Source organism: Nerophis lumbriciformis, linkage group LG17 (assembly GCF_033978685.3).
Source record: "Nerophis lumbriciformis linkage group LG17, RoL_Nlum_v2.1, whole genome shotgun sequence".
Classification (NCBI taxonomy): domain Eukaryota; kingdom Metazoa; phylum Chordata; class Actinopteri; order Syngnathiformes; family Syngnathidae; genus Nerophis; species Nerophis lumbriciformis.
Window position 1 is genome coordinate 39635153 of NC_084564.2, and position 23218 is coordinate 39658370.

At 40.8% G+C, this 23218-nt stretch overlaps 1 protein-coding gene across 3 annotated transcripts in view; it reads right to left on the reverse strand.

Annotated features, from left to right (window-relative positions):
• Positions 1-23218, reverse strand: part of igsf9ba (immunoglobulin superfamily, member 9Ba) — a 337710-nt gene that overhangs the window by 269828 nt on the left and 44664 nt on the right. For all 3 annotated transcript variants that reach the window (XM_061973182.1, XM_061973181.2, XM_061973180.2), the window contains exon 2: positions 1429-1626. In XM_061973182.1, the coding sequence (XP_061829166.1) occupies positions 1429-1626 (198 nt within the window). The remainder of the gene's footprint in view (positions 1-1428; positions 1627-23218) is intronic.

Consider the following 23218-nt stretch of genomic DNA (forward strand, 5'->3'; position numbering starts at 1 on the left):
CCCACACATACATATATATATATATATATATATATATATATATATATATATATATATATATATATATATATATATATACTGTGTATATATATGTATGAAATACTTGACATGGTGAATTCTAGCTGTCAATATACTCCTCCCCTCTTAACCACGCCCTCAACCACGCCCTGCCCCACCCCCGACCACGCCCCCACCCCCCACCTCCCGAAATCGGAGGTCTCAAGGTTGGCAAGTATGATTTACTCCGAGGGGAAATCTCCGGAGCAAAGTCCGTGTAGCTAGTCCGCCATGATTATCAAGCCAAACGACGCAAGTGCGCATGCGCCTGACTTCGTTTTTGCCTAAAATGCATGAATAAATTAAGTTTTTTTGGTAATACAAAAAAATAGACGGTATTACTAAACGTCTGGAATTCGATCGCAAATCATCATTATACCGTTTACCGTTACATCCCTATTCCATTAACCAGGCCCGGCCCTAACCAATCTGGCGCCCTAGGCAAGATTTTAGGTGACGCCCCCCCACATCAGCAGTGAAGTGTATATACTCACAAGAAACCGAATAGCTTTGTCTTTGACCTTTTTTTTTTTTTTACTTACAACTATACCTAATATATAAAGGGGTGGAAAAGTGACTATTACCTGCAGGGCAAACATTAGCTAACCAGAAGGCAATAACAATGTAAACAAAAAACACCTGCTTAAAAGATCTAATACAAATGTCCCTGAGGAATGTAAGGTGGGAGTACTGTAATTACCTAACGTTACATTATTATTTTCCATAACAATTTAGCCCCCTCCACAATATTAACCCGACGTTAAAACAGAACTAGCTATTTATTGATTAGCAATTGCCGAATCATGTAACATTAGCTTAATGCTAAAAAGCCAGGTTACTATCACATTCTGTAACAGACAAATAATTTCATGTAGGCACACCTGCTACCTCTGTCGGCGTAATGTTGTAACAAATAATATTTCTATTAAATAGGCTTTACTTTGCATTTTAATTGACGTGGGATTATTTTTTGTATTTAAAAATAATAGTACCAACTTTTTTTTTTTTTTTTTTTTTTTTTTCTCCAACATTTGTGGCACTGGCGTGGCGCCCCCTGATGGACGGCGCCCTTAGCATTTGCCTATACGGCCTATGCCACGGGCCGGCCCTGCCATTAACAAATAAAAAGTCAAGGGCGGTCACGGCATGTTGATGCTGGTCAAGTTTTTAGGGCTTACTGCAAATGACGAGGGCGGTCGCGGCACTTAAATTCGAGCCCTGCACTGGTATTCAGACTAAAAATACCGCAATATCAGTTTGGTCGCCAATTGGGCCGTACTTTAGGTGCGAAGTGGGTCCAAGCAAGGTACAATCGGCCTTGTGTGAAGAGACTCGCCTCCCATGTTCTTCGTGTCATTATCATTTGCTTACCAGTGTACTCCGGGTCCACATGGGGAGGGTAGAAGCGGAAGTTGATGAAGAAGGGAATAGGCACTCCGAACTTGAACCACTCCACCACGTAGGGGGGCTGCTGGCCATCCAGGGGAGGGGAGACGTCGCACCCCAGGATCACGCTCTCTCCGGCGCGCGCCGTCACAAACCGAGGCTCTTCTCTCACTCCGTGGGCACCTGAGGAACGCAGCAAAGGAACGTGGCGTCAGGAAGTTCCTCCCCCACGCTGACATGCGAGGCCAAGTAAGTGGCGATTAAAGCGTATCAGAAAAAAAACGACATTGGCTTGATCATAACAGGATGTGGCGCCCACCCGCACTCCTCCGAAGCGCCACCCTGCCCGGCGCTCGGACACGTTATTATCAGATGACTGAAAGGTCGGCGCACCTGCCTCAGCAGAACACTCACTCTGGCAATGGATTTTGTCCAGTTGCCCGCCCACAAACACAACCCAGCTTTCATCGAGTCGGCCTGGAAGGGATGAGGAGACGTGCTGACGCTCCACTCCGCAGTCCACACCACTTATACTACCATCACTTTTGTTAGCTCCTCTTAGTAGTATGACTATGCAAAAACTACTTGTCTGTGGAGACATACAGGAATCCTGTCTGTTTTGAAGAGGATTCTAACAAAATGATCATATCTAAATACTAGAGATGTCCGATAATGGCTTTTTTGCCATTATATTGTCCAACTCTTAATTACCGATTCCGATATCAAGCGATACCGATATATACAGTGGTGGAATGAACACATTATTATGCCTAATTTTGTTGTGATGCCCCGCTGGATGCATTAAACAATGTAACAAGGTTTTCCAAAATAAATCAACTCAAGTTATGGAAAAAAAATGCCAACATGGCACTGCCATATTTATTATTGAAGTCACAAAGTGCATTTTTTTTTTTAACATGCCTCAAAACAGCAGCTTGGAATTTGGGACATGCTCTCCCTGAGAGAGCATGAGGAGGTTGAGGTGGGCGGGGTTGGGAGCGGGGTAGCGGGGGGTGTATATTGTAGCGTCCCGGAAGAGTTAGTGCTGCAAGGGTTTCTGGGTATTTGTTCTGTTGTGTTTATGTTGTGTTACGGTGCGGATGTTCTCCACAAACACATCGCATCCCAGCTTTCATCGAGTCGGCCTGGAAGGGATGAGGAGACGTGCTGACGCTCCACTCCACAGTCCACGCCACTTATACTACCATCACTTTTGTTAGCTCCTCTTAGTAGTATGACTATGCAAAAACTACTTGTCTGTGGAGACATACAAGAATCCTGTCTGTTTTGAAGAGGATTCTAGCAAAATGATCATATCCAAATACTAGAGATGTCCGATAATGGCTTTTTTGCCGATATCCGAAATTGTCCAACTCTTAATTACCGATTCCGATATCAACCGATACCGATATATGCAGTGGTGGAATGAACACATTATTATGCCTAATTTTGTTGTGATGCCCCGCTGGGTGCATTAAACAATGTAACAAGGTTTTCCAAAATAAATCAACTCAAGTTATGGAAAAAAATGCCAACATGGCACTGCCATATTTATTATTGAAGTCACAAAGTGCATTTTTTTTTAACATGCCTCAAAATAGCAGCTTGGAATTTGGGGCATGCTCTCCCTGAGAGAGCATGAGGAGGTTGAGGTGGGCGGGGTTTGGGGGGGGGTAGCGGGGGGTGTATATTGTAGCGTCCCGGAAGAGTTAGTGCTGCAAGGGTTTCTGGGTATTTGTTCTGTTGTGTTTATGTTGTGTTACGGTGCGGATGTTCTCCACAAACACATCGCATCCCAGCTTTCATCGAGTCGGCCTGGAAGGGATGAGGAGACGTGCTGACGCTCCACTCCGCAGTCCACACCACTTATACTACCATCACTTTTGCTAGCTCCTCTTAGTAGTATGACTATGCAAAAACTACTTGTCTGTGGAGACATACAGGAATCCTGTCTGTTTTGAAGAGGATTCTAGCAAAATGATCATATCCAAATACTAGAGATGTCCGATAATGGCTTTTTTGCCATTATATTGTCCAACTCTTAATTATCGATTCCGATATCAACCGATACCGATATATACAGTCGTGGAATTAACACATTATTATGCCTAATTTTGTTGTGATGCCCCGCTGGATGCATTAAACAATGTAACAAGGTTTTCCAAATTAAATCAACTCAAGTTATGGAAAAAAGTGCCAACATGGCACTGCCATATTTATTATTGAAGTCACAAAGTGCATTATTTTTTTTTAACATGCCTCAAAACAGCAGCTTGGAATTTGGGACATGCTCTCCCTGAGAGAGCATGAGGAGGTTGAGGTGGGCAGGATAGCGGGGGGTGTATATTGTAGCTTCCCGGAAGAGTTAGTGCTGCAAGGGTTTCTGGGTATTTGTTCTGTTGTGTTTATGTTGTGTTACGGTGCGGATGTTCTCCACAAACACATCACATCCCAGCTTTCATCGAGTCGGCCTGGAAGGGATGAGGAGACGTGCTGACGCTCCACTCCGCAGTCCACACCACTTATACTACCATCACTTTTGTTAGCTCCTCTTAGTAGTATGACTATGCAAAAACTACTTGTCTGTGGAGACATACAGGAATCCTGTCTGTTTTGAAGAGGATTCGAACAAAATGATCATATCCAAATACTAGAGATGTCCGATAATGGCTTTTTTGCCATTATATTGTCCAACTCTTAATTACCGATTCCGATATCAAGCGATACCGCTATATATACAGTGGTGGAATTAACACATTATTATGCCTAATTTTGTTGTGATGCCCCGCTGGATGCATTAAACAATGTAACAAGGTTTTCCAAAATAAATCAACTCAAGTTATGGAAAAAAATGCCAACATGGCACTGCCATATTTATTATTGAAGTCACAAAGTGCATTTTTTTTTTTTAACATGCCTCAAAACAGCAGCTTGGAATTTGGGACATGCTCTCCCTGAGAGAGCATGAGGAGGTTGAGGTGGGCGGGGTGTGTATATTGTAGCGTCCCGGAAGAGTTAGCGCTGCAAGGGTTTCTGGGTATTTGTTCTGTTGTGTTTATGTTGTGTTACGGTGCGGATGTTCTCCACAAACACATCGCATCCCAGCTTTCATCGAGTCGGCCTGGAAGGGATGAGGAGACGTGCTGACGCTCCACTCCGCAGTCCACACCACTTATACTACCATCACTTTTGTTAGCTCCTCTTAGTAGTATGACTATGCAAAAACGACTTGTCTGTGGAGACATACAGGAATCCTGTCTGTTTTGAAGAGGATTCTAGCAAAATTATCATATCCAAATACTAGAGATGTCCGATAATGGCTTTTTTGCCATTATATTGTCCAACTCTTAATTACCGATTCCGATATCAACCGATACTGATATATATAGTCGTGGAATTAACACATTATTATGCCTAATTTTGTTGTGATGCCCCGCTGGATGCATTAAACAATGTAACAAGGTTTTCCAAAATAAATCAACTCAAGTTATGGGAAAAAATGCCAACATGGCACTGCCATATTTATTATTGAAGTCACAAAGTGCACTATTTTTTTTAACATGCCTCAAAACAGCAGCTTGGAATTTGGGACATGCTCTCCCTGAGAGAGCATGAGGAGGTTGAGGTGGGCGGGGTGTGTATATTGTAGCGTCCCGGAAGAGTTAGTGCTGCAAGGGTTTCTGGGTATTTGTTCTGTTGTGTTTATGTTGTGTTACGGTGCGGATGTTCTCCACAAACACATCGCATCCCAGCTTTCATCGAGTCGGCCTGGAAGGGATGAGGAGACGTGCTGACGCTCCACTCCACAGTCCACACCACTTATACTACCATCACTTTTGTTAGCTCCTCTTAGTAGTATGACTATGCAAAAACTACTTGTCTGTGGAGACATACAGGAATCCTGTCTGTTTTGAAGAGGATTCTAACAAAATGATCATATCCAAATACTAGAGTTGTCCGATAATGGCTTTTTTGCCATTATATTGTCCAACTCTTAATTACCGATTCCGATATCAACCGATACTGATATAAACAGTCGTGGAATGAACACATTATTATGCCTAATTTTGTTGTGATGCCCCGCTGGATGCATTAAACAATGTAACAAGGTTTTCCAAAATATTATAGCCGACAAGCCGACATCGTAACCTAAACATTTTTAGCCGTTTCTCCTCTCGGCGAACAGGCTTCCCCTCCCTCTCTGAAGGCCACACGGATCACTTAATGATGGTGTTCATCATTTTGATGGGCATTATCCTGTCATAGAGTTAATCCACTTTAGTCCTTTCAACCGCCACTGATTCTGCGCTGAAACAGAGCAGATTCTATCAAATTACACTTTTTTGTGTGTGTGTGGAAGAGAGTTATTGTGCTCAGTCTTGGAATGTGTTATTCTGCTTTAGGCAAGAAGACATTAACTCTCCATTTAGGGGAAGGGATACTCAAACTGTGGTACGAGTACCACTGTTGGTACGTGGGCTCCATCTGGTGGTGCGGCAAAGAATCACTTCATTAAATCGTGTAATGTAACAGTTAGTGTCGGAGGCGGATATTTACATATATCCGAATTTAAGTGTTACTACTTTTATTTCATAGTCATATTTGAAAACAGCTCGTGTTCTTCCAATTGTGGTCTTTTGGTTGTCTGCAAAACTCTGTGCTTAACCTTGAATGAGGAATGTTAGAGAGAGCGATAAATATGCATTTGTTTTGACTAGAGAGAGGGAAGAGGGGAGAGGGTTTTGGGTCGGGAAGGCAGACCATTTTGGCGGCGCGATAGAATGTTCTATGCTGGACTGGTCTCAAATGTATATATATATCTGCAAAGCTTTGCCAATATATTACAAAATACCTATTCTGTCTCTGGTGGTTTTTCAACTCAGCTTTAAGTGTCGTAAAGAGCTTGGGAGCGACTTGTGACTTGAATTCCCTAACCCTAGGAACAACTGGTCCAAAACGCAACATTAGAGATGTCCGATAATGGCTTTTTTGCCGATATTCCGATATTGTCCAACTCTTAATTACCGATTCCGATATCAAGCAATACCGATATATACAGTCGTGGAATTAACACATTATTATGCCTAATTTTGTTGTGATTCCCCGCTGGATGCATTAAACAATGTAACAAGGTTTTCCAAAATAAATCAACTCAAGTTATGGGAAAAAAATGCCAACATGGCACTGCCATATTTATTATTGAAGTCACAAAGTGCATTATTTTTTTTTAACATGCCTCAAAACAGCAGCTTGGAATTTGGGACATGCTCTCCCTGAGAGAGCATGAGGAGGTTGAGGTGGGCGGGGTGTGTATATTGTAGTGTCCCGGAAGAGTTAGTGCTGCAAGGGCTTCTGGGTATTTGTTCTGTTGTGTTACGGTGCGGATGTTCTCCCGAAATGTGTTTGTCATTCTTCTTTGGTGTGGGTTCACAGTGTGGCGCATATTTGTAACAGTGTTAAAGTTGTTCATACGGCCACCCTCAGTGTGACCTGTATGGCATTCACTTGTGTGTGTGAAAAGCCGTTGATATTATGTGACTGGGCCGGCACGCAAAGGTAGTGCCTTAAAGGCACGCCCTTAATATTGTTGTCTGGGTGGAAATCGGGAGAAATTCGGGTGAATGGTTGCCCCGGGAGATTTTTGGGAGGGGCACTGAAATTCGGGAGTCTCCCGCGAAAATGGGGAGGGTTGGCAAGTATGACTTGGAGACGCAACTGCTCTGTACTTCTCCCTACGTCCGTGTACCACTCCGTACAGCGTCGTTTTAAAAAGTCATACATTTTACTTTTTGAAACAGATACCGATAATTTCCGATATTACATTTTAAAGCATTTATCGGCCGATAATATCCGCAGGCCGATATTATCGGACATCTCTAGTAACAGATTTATTTTCCTAAATAAATGGGTTGCTATCACGTGACTTTGAGGCACATTCAAGCACTTCCAGGTTTCAGGCGATGGTCTCAAGTCCCATTAGAGCAGTGTTTTTCAACCTTTTTTGAGCCGAGGCACATTTGTTGCGTTGAAAAAATGCGGAGGCACACCACCAGCAGAAATCATTAAAAAACGAAACTCACTTAAGAGTAAAAAGTCGTTGTTGGATTGACTTTGTGACTTTAAAGCATAACCAAGCATGCATCACTATAGCTCTTGTCTCAAAGTAGGTGTACTGTCACCACCTGTCACATCACGCCCTGACTTATTTGGACTTTTTTGCTGTTTTCCTGTGTGTAGTGTTTTAGTTCTTGTCTTGCGCTCCTATTTTGGTGGCTTTTTCTCTTTTTTTGGTATTTTCCTGTAGCAGTTTCATGTCTTCCTTTGAGCGATATTTCCCGCATCTACTTTGTTTCAGCAATCAAGAATATTTCAGTTGTTTTTATCCTTCTTTGTGGGGACATTGTTGGTTGTACATTGTTTGCTCCACAGTAAGTCTTTGCTGTCGTCCAGCATTCTGTTTTTGTTTACTTTGTAACCAGTTCAGTTTTAGTTTCCTTCTGCATAGCCTTCCCTAAACTTCAATGCCTTTTCTTAGGGGCACTCACCTTTTGTTTATTTTTGGTTTAAGCATTAGACACCTTTTTACCTGCACACTGCCTCCCGCTGTTTCCCACATCTACAAAGCAATTAGCTACCGGCTGCCACCTACTGATATGGAAGAGTATTACACGGTTACTCTGCCGAGCTCTAGACAGCACCGACACGCAACAACAACACATTATTTGCAGACTATAATTACTGGTTTGCAAAAAATATTTTTAACCCAAATAGGTGAAATTAGATAATCTCCCACGGCACACCAGACACCCGAGCAACAATGCAAAGCATTGCGAAGGCCCTATTAAACTCACCCATTTTTTTTTTGTTACCATTATATATTAAGGTTGTACGGTATACCGGCATTAGTATAGTAACGCGATACTTATGAATAATATTCGGTACTATACCGCCTCTAAAAATTTGGGGTCCAACCCCCCCACCCCTCCATCGTCACCACGTCATGACATGGCTGGTTTTACGAGCAGAGGAGCATGTTAGATCCAATATGGACTGGACTCTCACTATTATGTTAGATCCACTATGGACTGGACTCTCACTATTATGTTAGATCCACTATGGACTGGACTCTCACTATTATGTTAGATCCACTATGGACTGGACTCTCACTATTATGTTAGATCCACTATGGACTGGACTCTCACACTATTATGTTAGATCCACTATGGACTAGACTCTCACAATATTATGTTAGATCCACTATGGACTGGACTCTCACACTATTATGTTAGATCCACAATGGACTGGACTCTCACACTATTATGTTAGATCCACTATGGACTGGACTCTCACACTATTATGTTAGATCCACTATGGAATGGACTCTCACACTATTATGTTAGATCCACTATGGAATGGACTCTCACACTATTATGTTAGATCCACTATGGACTGGACTCTCACACTATTATGTTAGATCCACTAGGGACTGGACTCTCACACTATTATGTTAGATCCACTATGGACTGGACTCTCACTATTATGTTAGATCCACTATGGACTGGACTCTCACAATATTATGTTAGATCCAGTAGGGACTGGACTCTCACACTATTATGTTAGATCCACTATGGACTGGACTCTCACACTATTATGTTAGATCCACTATGGACTGGACTCTCACTATTACCGGTATGTTAGATCCACTATGGACTGGACTCTCACTATTATGTTAGATCCACTATGGACTGGACTCTCACTATTATGTTAGATCCACTATGGACTGGACTCTCACTATTATGTTGGATCCACTATGGACTGGACTCTCACTATTATGTTAGATCCACTATGGACTGGACTCTCACTATTATGTTAGATCCACTATGGACTGGACTCTCACTATTATGTTGGATCCACTATGGACTGGACTCTCACTATTATGTTAGATCCACTATGGACTGGACTCTCACTATTATGTTAGATCCACTATGGACTGGACTCTCACACTATTATGTTAGATCCACTATGGACTGGAATCTCACACTAGTATGTTAGATCCACTATGGACTGGACTCTCACTATTATGTTAGATCCACTATGGACTGGACTCTCACTATTATGTTAGATCAACTATGGACTGGACTCTCACACTATTATGTTAGATCCACTATGGACTGGACTCTCACTATTATGTTAGATCCACTATGGACTGGACTCTCACTATTATGTTAGATCCACTATGGACTGGACTTTCACAATATTATGTCAGACCCACTCGACGTCCATTGCATCCGGTCTCCCCTGGAGGGGGATGGTCACCCACATATGCGGTCCTCTCCAAGGTTTCTCATAGTCATTCACATCGACGTCCCACCGGGTTGTGAGTTTTTCCTTGCCCTTATGTGGGCTCTGAACCGAGGATGTCGTTGTGGCTTGTGCAGCCCTTTGAGACACTCGTGACTTAGGGCCATATAAATAAACATTGATTGATTGATTGATTGATGTATGTTGGTATTTGACACATGCTAAAAGTTAGCACGTGGTGCTCATCGACCTGCGTGAGCCCCGAGTTGCATGGGGGGTGCGAGGGCTCGTTCAAACCATGCTCGCAGCTTCAATTTGTATTGCTGTCTTTTTGCAAAACACATGCTCTGATTGTGTCTGGCAATGGAACGCATCCACTGGAGTAGTGAGTGGGATGCATTTTGTTCTGTCTGCCACTTGAAAACAAGTTGAAATCTGTGTCAGGTTAGACACGGCCGCATGTTGCCATGGACAACTGCTGATTGAACACATGTCCCTTATAGCTTTACGGCAGGCCTGGGCAATTATTTTGACTCAAAGGGCCAAATTTAGAGGGAAAAAATGTGTCTGGGGGCCGGTATATCAGATTTTTAGGAACACTGATACAAAACCTCACAATAATGTCTGAATGCTGAAGACGTTATGACAGACCGCCTTAAAAAATGGAATGGAATTTTAATTTTTTTGACTGAATGAGACACCCAGAATGTACATGAAAATAAAGAATGTGGGATTTAAAATATTAACTAGGAAGGATAAAACACTGAATATTGAAAACATATGAACTAGAGATGTCCCGATCCAGGTTTTTGCACTTCCGATCCGATACCGATATTGTTTTTGCACTTCCGATCCGATACTGACCGATACCGATACTGACCGATACTGGCCTATCCGAGCATGTATAAAAGTTTAAAGTTATTTAGCCTACTTAGTTGTCAGAATCATGTTGAAAAGGGTTTTAGTACTCTTGATAACAACTAGCCAGCTGAATTCGGGGAGTTTGAATAATACACAATGGTTGGTAACAAGAAACTGACCTGTTTATTCAAGGATAAACACAAAATAGACAAAATTATACATGACAAACAGAAATGGCATCATTGAACTAGGGCTGGGCGATATGGCCTTTTTTTAATATTGCGATATTTTAAGGCCATATTGCGATACACGATATATATCTCGATATTTTGCCTTAGCCTTGAATGAACACTTGATGCATATAATCACAGCAGTATGATGATTCTATGTGTTTTGATTGATTGATTGAGACTTTTATTAGTAGGTTGCACAGTGAAGTACATATTCCGTACAATTGACCACTAAATGGTAACACCCCAATAAGTTTTTCAACTTGTTTAAGTCGGGGTCCACTTACATTGATTCATGATACAGATATATACTATCAGATATATACTATCATCATAATACAGTCATCACACAAGATAATCACATTGAATTATTGACATTATTTATAATCCAGGGTGTGGAGGGTAAGTGTCAAAAAGACAGCCAAAAGAGTTTGATATGAGAATAAATCTAAAGTTAAAATATAGGGTAGAAATGCACCCATTTGCAGGAAATGTAGTCTTGATTTTCAAAATGTTCTTTCAAGGCTTGCATGTCTACATTAAAACATTCTTCTTCATACTGCATTAATATATGCTACTTTTAAACTTTCATGCAGAGAAGGAAGTCACAACTAAAAAAAATCACTAATTTTTTCATACGGTGTTGATTTGGAAATTTTTGCCTCGGCATTTTGATGGTGTGGACGTGTGGCACCGAATGGAGATAAGCGTCTCGACAGACGTCACAATATTTGAACAATGATGACGAAAACTGTTTTCTCTGTCGTGTCCGTGTGTCGAAAATTGTTATGCGCTTATTTTTTTATTTGATTTTGTGCGTGGCATAGATTTGCTATGCGCAGAGGACGCTTAAACAGTGCGCAATTGCACAGGCGCGCACCTTAGAGGGAGCGTTGCTCGCACGGCTGCGCTAACATCACAGCTAACGTTAGCCATGCTGCTACCTCTCAGCTTGGGGAGGACGTATACGTATGTGACGTATGACGTGACAGTATGTGACGTATGACGTGACAGTATGTGACGTATGACGTGACAGTATGTGACGTGTGTAAGAAGGTGCACTTGCTGTCTGTGAGAGGGAGACACAGGAAAGAGTGAGAGGAGCCTGCAGCAGCTAAAAGCAACTGCGTGAGAATCCACAGACCTGTGGATGTGTTGAAGGTGTGCTGGAAAATGCGGAACGGAAATTAGGGAGCAGCAGAAAAGTGGAATGTATTATTTAAATCGGTGCGTTGGAAAACACGGACTTTAGTTTTTTTTTAAACTGGATCTGGATCGGCATTTTCCCATGCCTTGCCGATACGCAATTTTTGGCAAATATTAGCAGCCGATCCGATCCAAATATCGGATCAGGACATCCCTAATATGAACGTCACACCCCCTTTCGATCGCCATATCTTACAATCAAGAGAAACGCAACAAAAATTAAACAAACAGCTAAATATGAATGCGAAGGGTAAAACTTTTTTTTTTTTTTTTTAAACACCCACCATCTGATATTAAGATTTAGAACTTTCTTGTAAAAATCTGTGACTTACAGTATATTACCATAGTAACTAGTAGAGATGTCCGATAATATCGGATGATAAATGCTTTAAAATGTAATATCGGAAATTATCGGTATAATTTTTTTTATTATTGGTATCGTTTTATTTAAAAAAATGTTTTTATTTTTTATTAAATCAACATAAAAAACACAAGATACACTTACAATTAGTGCACCAACCCAAAAAACCTTCTTCCCCCATTTACACTCATTCGCACAAAAGGGTTGTTTCTTTCTGTTGTTAATATTCTGGTTCCTATATTATATATCAATATATATCAATACAGTCTGCAGGGATACAGTCCGTAAGCACACATGATTGGTCCACTAATAGTACTAACCTTTAACAGTTAAAGGGGAACATTATCACCAGACCTATGTAAGCGTCAATATATACCTTGATGTTGCAGAAAAAAGACCATATATTTTTTTAACCCATTTCCGAACTCTAAATGGGTGAATTTTGGCGAATTAAACGCCTTTCTATTATTCGCTCTCGGGAAGCAATCCGCCATTTTCTCAAACACCGAGTCAAATCAGCTCTGTTATTTTCCGTTTTTTCGACTGTTTCCGTACCTTGGAGACATCATGCCTCGTCGGTGTGTTGTCGGAGGGTGTAACAACACCAACAGGGACGGATTCAAGTTGCACCAGTGGCCCAAAGATGCCAAAGTGGCAAGAAATTGGACGTTTGTTCCGCACACTTTACCGACGAAAGCTATGCTACGACAGAGATGGCAAGAATGTGTGGATATCCTGCGACACTCAAAGCAGATGCATTTCCAACCATAAAGTCAAAGAAATCTGCCGCCAGACCCCCATTGAATCTGCCGGAGTGTGTGAGCAATTCAGGGACAAAGGACCTCGCTAGCCACAATGGCGGCAGTTTGTTCCCGCAGACGAGCGAGCTAAACCCCCTATCAACCCTAGCTTCCCTGGCCTGCTGACATCAACTCCAAAACTGGACAGATCAGCTTTCAGGAAAAGAGCGCGGATGAGGGTATGTCTACAGAATATATTAATTGATGAAAACTGGGCTGTCTGCACTCTCAAAGTGCATGTTGTTGCCAAATGTATTTCATACGCTGTAAACCTAGTTCATAGTTGTTAGTTTCCTTTAATGCCAAACAAACACATACCAATCGTTGGTTAGAAGGCGATCGCCGAATTCGTCCTCGCTTTCTCCCGTGTCGCTGGCTGTCGTGTCGTTTTCCTCGGTTTCGCTTGCATACGGTTCAAACCGATATGGCTCAATAGCTTCAGTTTCTTCTTCAATTTTGTTTTCGCTACCTGCCTCCACACTACAACCATCCGTTTCAATACATGCGTAATCTGTTGAATCGCTTAAGCCGCTGAAATCCGAGTCTGAATCCGAGCTAATGTCGCTATAGCTTGCTGTTCTATGCGCCATGTTTGTTTGTGTTGGCATCACTATGTGACGTCACAGGAAAATGGACGGGTGTTTATAACGATGGTTAAAATCAGGCACTTTGAAGCTTTTTTTTAGGGATATTGCGTGATGGGTAAAATTTTGAAAAAAACTTCGAAAAATAAAATAAGCCACTGGGAACTGATTTTTAATGGTTTTAACCCTTCTGAAATTGTGATAATGTTCCCCTTTAATTTGACTCATTTTCATTAATTACTAGTTTCTATGTAACTGTTTTTATATTGTTTTACTTTCTTTTCTATTCAAGAAAATGTTTTTAATTTATTTCTCTTATTTTATAATTATTATTTTTTTTAAATGGACTTTATCTTCACCATACCTGGTTGTCCAAATTAGGCATAATAATGTGTTAATTCCACGACTGTATATATCGGTATCGGTAATTTAAGAGTTGAACAATATCAGATATCGGCAAAAAGCCATTATCGGACATCCCTAGTAACTAGTATATAATGCAAAAGTGCAGATTCCAAGCATGTAAAGACTTAGTATAGTTGAAGACTTACGGTCATTACAAAAAAATCACTGCACATCATAATGGCAGCTACACTTTACATCTTAAACATCTAAAAAAATTATTTGGGAATGTCCGGCGGGCCAGATTGAAAAGCTTAACGGGCCGCATGTGGCCCCCGGGCCTTAATTTGCCCACAACTGCTTTACGGCGTTTATTATATCAAAATGTGGTGTAAATGTTTTTGTTTGGCTGCCGTACTCATTCATTCATGAGAAATATTGCACCGGCGATACAAATTAATACAAGCGTTCACTGGGCCTGTTTAACCTACTGTTGGAATGATGTACTCCCTCTGAATTATTATTCTTTTGCACAGCAGCATCTGCCTGCAGTTTGGGTGATTTATCTGAAGGTGACGCAAATGTTTTCCTTTGCAAATTCACAGCAGTGCATCTCCGAGATATGTAAAGCATATCTTTTTCAGATATACAAACCCCGTTTCCATATGAGTTGGGAAATTGTGTTAGATGTAAATATAAACGGAATACAATGATTTGCAAATCCTTCTCAACCCATATTCAGTTGAATATGCTACAAAGACAACATATTTGATGTTTTTGGCAAATAATCATTAACTTTAGAATTTGATGCCAGCAACACGTGACAAAGAAGTTGGGAAAGGTGGCAATAAATACTGATAAAGTTGAGGAATGCTCATCAAACACTTATTTGGAACATCCCACAGGTGTGCAGGCTAATCGGGAACAGGTGGGTGCCATGATTGGGTATAAAAGTAGATTCCATGAAATGCTCAGTCATTCACAAACAAGGATGGGGCGAGGGTCACCACTTTGTCCACAAATGTGTGAGCAAATTGTTTAAGAACAACATTTCTCAACCAGCTATTGCAAGGAATTTAGGGATTTCACCATCTACGCTCCGTAATATCATCAAAGGGTTCAGAGAATCTGGAGAAATCACTGCACGTGAGCAGCTAAGCCCGTGACCTTCGATCCCTCAGGCTGTACTGCATCAACAAGCGACGTCGGTGTGTAAAGGATATCACCACATGGGCTCAGGAACACTTCAGAAACCCACTGTCAGTAACTACAGTTGGTCGCTACATCTGTAAGTGCAAGTTAAAACTCTCCTATGCAAGGCGAAAACCGTTTATCAACAACACCCAGAAACGCCGTCGGCTTCGCTGGGCCTGAGCTCATCTAAGATGGACTGATACAAAGTGGAAAAGTGTTCTGTGGTCTGACGAGTCCACATTTGAAATAGTTTTTGGAAACTGTGGACGTCGTTTCAAAGAGGAAAAGAACCATCCGGATTGTTATAGGCGCAAAGTGTAAAAGCCAGCATGTGTGATGGTATGGGGGTGTATTAGTGCCCAAGACATGGGTAACTTACACATCTGTGAAGGCACCATTAATGCTGAAAGGTACATACAGGTTTTGGAGCAACATATGTTGCCATCCAAGCAACGTTACCATGGACGCCCCTGCTTATTTCAGCAAGACAATGCCAAGCCACGTGTTACATCAACGTGGCTTCATAGTAAAAGAGTGCGGGAACTAGACTGGTCCGCCTGCAGTCCAGAGCTGTCTCCCATTGAAAATGTGTGGCGCATTATGAAGCCTAAAATAGCACAACGGAGACCCCCGGACTGTTGAACAACTTAAGCTGTACATCAAGCAAGAATGGGAAAGAATTCCACCTGAGAAGCTTCAAAAATGTGTCTCATCAGTTCCCAAACGTTTACTGAGTGTTGTTAAAAGGAAAGGCCATGTAACACAGTGGTGAACATGCCCTTTCCCAACTACTTTGGCACGTATAAGTTAATTATTATTTGCAAAAAAAAAAAAGAAGTTTATCAGTTTGAACATCAAATATGTTGTCTTTGTAGCATATTCAACTGAATATGGGTTGAAAATGATTTGCAAATCATTGTATTCCGTTTATATTTACATCTAACACAATTTCCCAACTCATATGGAAACGGGGTTTGTATTAACTCTCTGATTTGTCCGGATCTCTCTGAAAAGATGCCTCGCAGTTTTGAAAACAATTATTGCTGTGTTGAACCTTTAATATTCCTTCTGCTATTCATTTGTAAGGCAGTAGTGGAAGACTTAGATCACATTAATATTAACATTTCCCCTCAATAAGTGCTAATAAAAACCAGAGTGGGGTCAATGTGCGTCCATTAAAGAAATTAAAATGCTAAATGCTGTGATCAAGCCTGTGCTGATTGTCCCCCCCTTGAGGATCCCCTAATGGGATTGGAGAATTGTAAGCTCTGCAGTGTTTTATCTGGAAGTCTTCAATCCAAAAATAATGTCAATTCAGAAGCCGGAACCCTTTCCGAACTCCCACGACTTGAACCGTCTGCACTTTTCATACCCACTCCAGCTGGCTTTTTTCTGCTGGCGCTTCATGTCAAGTGACTCTACTTAGTCCGAGCAAACAATGCATGCTGTGTGAAGTTGTTGGGGGGGGAACGGAATTACTCAGGAGTGTTGTGAATTTAAAAAGCATTTGATATCTATTGGCCATTTAGTCGTAGCAGGAAAAGGCTGTTTAATGATGGTAGTTTGTATTTTCAAACCAAAAAACCCAATAGTTCTTATCATGTAAACAAAAAGGGCCTACTATGATTCCAAACAACGTGTGCTAAATAGCAATAAAATAGTGTGTGGGAAATAAAGAAATAAAAATAAAAATAAAAATAAAAATAAAAATAAAAATAAAAATAAAAATAAAAATAAAAATAAAAATAAAAATAAAATAAAATAAAATAAAAATAAAATAAAATAAAAAATAAAATTAAAAAAAAATAAAAAATAAAAATAAAAAATAAAAAAAATAGTAGTGTCTCACACCCAGTGAGACACTACTATTTTATTTTTATTTTCACGCCCAGTGAGACACTACTATTTTATTTTTATTTTATTTTATTTTATTTTATTTTATTTTATTTTATTTTATTTTTATTTTATTTTATTTTATTTTATTTTTATTTTATTTTTATTTTATTTATTGATACAAGTGCAACATTGGTGCAGACTGCCCTATTTAAAGGAGTCATGGTATGATTATTTTTTTCTATTTCTAAAGTTAAAACAAGTATTTACCCGGAATATACCTGGAGTCCAAGTGTATTTTGGGTAAAATCCCCATTAACCGTCCACTTATCAGTTGCTTGTAAACAGAGAGACGGAGGTTAAAGTTAAAGTACCGACTAGGTGTGGCGAAATTACCCTCTGCATTTGACCCATCACCATGTTCACCCGCTGGGAGGTGAGGGGGAGCAGTGAGCAGCAGCGGTAGCCGCGCTCGGGAATCATTTTTGGTGATTTAACCCCCAATTCCAACCCTTGATGCTGAGTGCCAAGCAGGGAGGTAATGGCTCCCATTTTTATGGTCTTTGGTATGACTCGGTCAGGGGTTTGAACTCACAACCTGCCGATCTCAGGGCGGACACTCTAACCACTAGGCCAATGAGTAGGTCTTTATCGGCTTTGCATTCCGAAATTCTTCAACCGTACAAAAACCGACTCTGTTGACGACTGAGACACATGACAAGGTTGCTTGATGGCTCAAATCTCGATTACCGTATTTTTCGGACTATAAGTCGCAGTTTTTTTCATAGTTTTGCCGGGGGTGCGACTTATACTCAGGAGCGACTTATGTGTGAAATTATTAACACATTAGCGTAAAATATCAAATAATATTATTTAGCTCATTCACGTAAGAGACTAGACGTATAAGATTTCATGGGATTTAGCGATTAGATTGTTTGGTAAACGTATAGCATGTTCTATATGTTATAGTTATTTGAATGACTCTTACCATAATATGTTACGTTAACATACCAGTTGGTTATTTATGCCTCATATAACGTACACTTATTCAGCCTGTTGTTCACTATTCTTTATTTATTTTAAATTGCCTTTCAAATGTCTATTCTTGTTGTTGGCTTTTATCAAATACATTTCCCCCCAAAATGCGACATATATATGTTTTTTTCCTTCTTTATTATGCATTTTCAACCGGTGCGACTTATACTCCAGTGCGACTTATACTCTGGAAAATACGGTATTGGACGTGCTCGTATGGATCAATTCCACCAATTCTATTTACTTTTTGAGGTATCGCGCCTTTGGTGCAGGGTCCAGTTTGTCTCGGTACGGTCTCTCTCTTTTTTCTTCTTTCGTACGACCAATTTTAATCCAGTTTGTAGCTATCTCTCACAATGACGCTGGTTGAGTACAGACATGTAAAACAGAGCTTTGGCCAGCAACAATAGCTACCAAGCCCCCACAATGCATTGCAAAATCCCATGCCTTTTTGAGGCCTATAACTGGTGTCGGAGGCAGATATTTACATATATCTGTATTTAAGTGTTACTTCTTTAATTTCATATTCATATTACAAAACACCTAGTGTTTTTCTTCCAATTGTGGTCTTTTGGTTGTCTGCAAATACTGTGTGCTAACCTTGAGTGTGGAATGTAAGAAAGAGAGATACTCCTTCTTCTTATCTATTCTTATGTCCAGGTGCGGAGGACAATGGGCATGTGTTTAGGCTGGAAAGACAAGACAGCGAGGGTGGGAGGGAGAGAGACTTTATAGAATAGAAGGTTTCCATTTTTTAGGGCAGACCATCTTAGCTGCGCGATTGAATGGTCTATGCTGGACTGGTCTCATGATATTTGCAAAGCTTTGCAAATATATACAAAATACCTATTCTGTCTCTGGTGGTTCTTTTACTCAGCTTTAAGTGTCGTAAAGAGCTTGGGAGCGACGACCAGAAACTTCAATTCCCTGGGAGGAACAACTGGTCCAAACGCAACTCTGGTTCGAATGAATATAGAGTAGGGCTGGGCGATATATGCAATACACTTGATATATCGCGGGTTTGTCTCGAAAATGACTATATGGTGATATTGGAGTATACGTTCTCACGTAGTTGCTTTTAGCTGCGGGCATTACACTACATGCTTTTTTCTCACTCTTTCTTGTCTCTCCTACTCACAGAGACATAAAACAAGCGCACCTTCTTACATACGTCACATACTGTCGCGCGTGCAACGTCATACGCCCTCGCCGAGCAGAGAGGTAGCGGCATGGTAACGTTAGCTCTGATGCTAGCGGTGCGGTGCGAGTGGTAATACGAGAGAGAGAAGGTGTGAATCTGGTAACAACTGAAGGAAGAATTAATTCCCAAGAAAAACAGGGTTTGGCTTCAAGCGGGAAGATGTTGAACAGACAACAGGAATATGTCAAGTATGCGGCAAAAAGTGGCATTACTGCTAATATGTAGCATCATTTGAAAAGTCACCCGCTAGAGCAGGGGTCACCAACGCGGTGCCTGCGGGCACCAGGTAGCCCGTAAGGACCAGATGAGTCGCCCGCTGGCCTGTTCTAAAAATAGCTCAAATAGCAGCACTTACCAGTGAGCTGCCTCTATTCTTTAAATTGTATTTATTTGCTAGCAAGCTGGTCTCGCTTTGCTCAACATTTTTAATTCTAAGAGAGACAAAACTCAAATAGAATTTGAAAATCCAAGAAAATATTTTAAAGACTTGGTCTTCACTAACTGACAAAGAAACAGATTTGGTGTCCAGTTCAAAGTGTGACATGATTTATTAAAAAATTTGAGAGTTGACTTTCGTATTTTACATGAGTTATTATTTGTACAAACATGGTGCAAAGTAATTCATGATTTGTTAAAAAATGTTAGTGGCTAGCTAGTTAAAATGGGATATTGTGATTTCACAAGACCGTCTTAGAAGTGATCATTTGAAAATGATCAATTTGAAAAATGTGCATTTAGAGAAAATATAAAAATAAAGTGTTGCATATTGCTATTTATCTGTTTCTATATATATGTATTGTGAGAAATCATTAAGATGATCAGTGTTTCCACAAAGATAAATATCAATAATTATTAATAACATAGAGTTAAAGGTAAATTGAGCAAATTGGCTATTTCTGGCAATTTATTTAAGTGTGTATCAAACTGGTAGCCCTTCGCATTAATCAGTACCCAAGAAGAAGGTTGGTGAGCCCTGCGCTAGAGAATGAAGAGTGCTTGAAACTCCGCATGTCAACATCTCCGTTCAGTGCCACACCAACAAAATGCACAAGCAACCTTTTCCACATCAACACCGTATTAAAACAAAAATAGTCAACAACAGAAGGAGATAACGTCCGCAGGAACCTACCACATAGTGAAGGACATACACTATTTGATTTCCTATTATGCAGCTCATTTTTATTTGACACTTATTGAAATATTTCTTATAATATAATACATATTAATATAATATATAAATATATAATATATAAATATTTCTCTCTATTTATTTACCGTATTTTCCGCACTATTAGCCGCACCTAAAAACCACAAATTTACTCAAAAGCTGACAGTGCGGCTTATAACCCGGTGCGCTTTATATATGGATTAATATTAAGATTCATTTTCATAAAGTTTCGGTCTCGCAACTACGGTAAACAGCCGCCATCTTTTTTCCCCGTAGAAGAGGAAGTGCTTCTTCTTCTACGCAAGCAACCGCCAAGGTAAGCACCCGCCCCCATAGAACAGGAAGCGCTTCTTCTTCTACTGTAAGCAACCACCCGCCCGTGTAGAAGAAGAAGAAGCGGGCGGATATTACGTTTCATTTCCTTTGTGTGTTTACATCTGTAAAGACCACAAAATGGCTCCTACTAAGCGACAGGTTTCCGGTTCATGAAAAGACGCAATCTCTCCATCCGCACACGGACTACTATTTCACAGCAACTGCCTAAAGACTTTCAAGAAAAGCTGGCTACTTTCCGTGCATATTGTAAAAACAAGATAGCTGAAAAAAAGATCCGGCCAGAGAACATTATCAACATGGACGAGGTTCCACTGACTTTTGATATTCCTGTGAACCGCACTGTGGATACAACGGGAGCACGTACGGTGAATATTCGCACCACAGGGAATGAGAAGTCATCCTTCACTGTGGTTCTAGCTTGCCATGCTAATGGCCAGAAACTTCCACCCATGGTGATATTCAAAAGGAAGACCTTGCCAAAAGAGACCTTTCCAGCCGGCGTCATCATAAAAGCTAACTCGAAGGGATGGATGGATGAAGAAAAGATGAGCGAGTGGTTAAGGTAAGTTTACGCGAAGAGGCCGGGTGGCTTTTTTCACGCAGCTCCGTCCATGTTGATATACGACTCCATGCGCGCCCACATCACGCTGGTTTTTAATATATTATTAAAGTTTGACTGACCTATCCGACTGTTTTTTTGACATTCCTTTAGCGCAGTTAGATGCGGCTTATAACACGGGGCGGCTTATAGGTGGACAAAGTTTTGAAATATGCCGTTCATTGAAGGCGCGGCTTTTAACCCAGGGCGGCTTATGGAGCGGAAAATACGGTATATAAAATATTTTGTAGCGTCCCGGAAGAGTTGGTGCTGCAAAGGATTCTGGGTATTTGTTCTGTTGTGTTTATGTTGTGTTACGGTGCGGATGTTCTCCCGAAATGTGTTTGTCGTTCTTGTTTGGTGTGGATTCACAGTGTGGCGCATATTTGTAACAGTGTTAAAGTTTTTTTATACGACCACCCTCAGTGTAACCTGTATCGCTGTGTGTGCGTACCGAAGCCGCACATATTGTGTGACTGGGTCTGAACGATGTTAGAATGGATGAATAGCGGACGTGACGATAGCTCGTAGAGGACGTTAAAACAGTGCCTATAAGGCACGCCCCCAAGACTGTGGTCCGGGTGGACGAGATATAATGACTGATGAACACCTTCGTTCGATAATGAGGGTTGCCTCAGCTCAAAGCCTGAGCCCCAACATTGAAGAACTAGCATCCAAGAAAAGATGGCAGGTATCTGGCTTGGGCACATCAGATTAGATCAGTGTGCTGCAAACTGAGCAGTTTAAATCTGAATGGTTGGTTCATTCATTGTTATTTTATTGTCAAATTTATTAGCCTGTGGAAAAAGTTAATGTTGATATTTACCTCAGAAGGCTGCAAATAGAAAAGAGGCATTCAATTTTATTAAAATTTTATTTGATATGCCATTGATATTTTTTCATTATTATTATTATTATTTGAAACTCGATTTTGCATGTCACTATAAAGTTATATAAGCCTTGCTTGTTCAATATTCAATGCAAAACCTGTTTGGGTCCCTATTAAAAGGTTAATTTGTTCAACCTTGGCCCGCGGCTTTGTTCAGTTTTACATTTTGGCCCACTCTGTATTTGAGTTTGACACCCCTGGCCTAAACATATGGAGGTATTAATAAAAGGCCATATCACCCAGGAACCTTGAAATAGTGCTGCCCCTCAAGTCTAACAATTTTAAATCTCAGGAAAATTCCACCTCCAAAGTCCAAACCCAACATGACGAGACAATCTGCATCATAATTGACCAGTGACCTGTGAAGACTTTTCACTAAGTGTGCCGCCGAGGCAAGGGTCGGCAACCCACCGCTACGGAGCCACATTGTTGTGGCTTCCTGTGCATAGATCAGCATTTGTTTACCACAGGAATAAGGGAAATGTGCATTTGCAAAAGGGTTTTATGATTTGGGACTATACCGGTACTAATTGATTGAAATCGGTACTATACCGCCTTTAAAAAGTACCGGTACCGTTCTTTCATCTCAATGCCGCTTTGTGGCGGCGACAACAGAGTTTTGACACACTGTTGAGTGTGTCGAAAGTGCATTCAAGCAATAACATCGTGGTGGAGAAGAATGGCAAAAAACGACAATTCTACTGGTTATTAAAGACTGTGCGTGAAATACAATAAGGAGGTGTTTGGGCTTTAAAGGTGACGCTTCAAACGAGGAAGCAACGCACTTCAAGTGTTGCTTTAAAACACACCTTAGTACTACCACCTTTGCTTCAAAC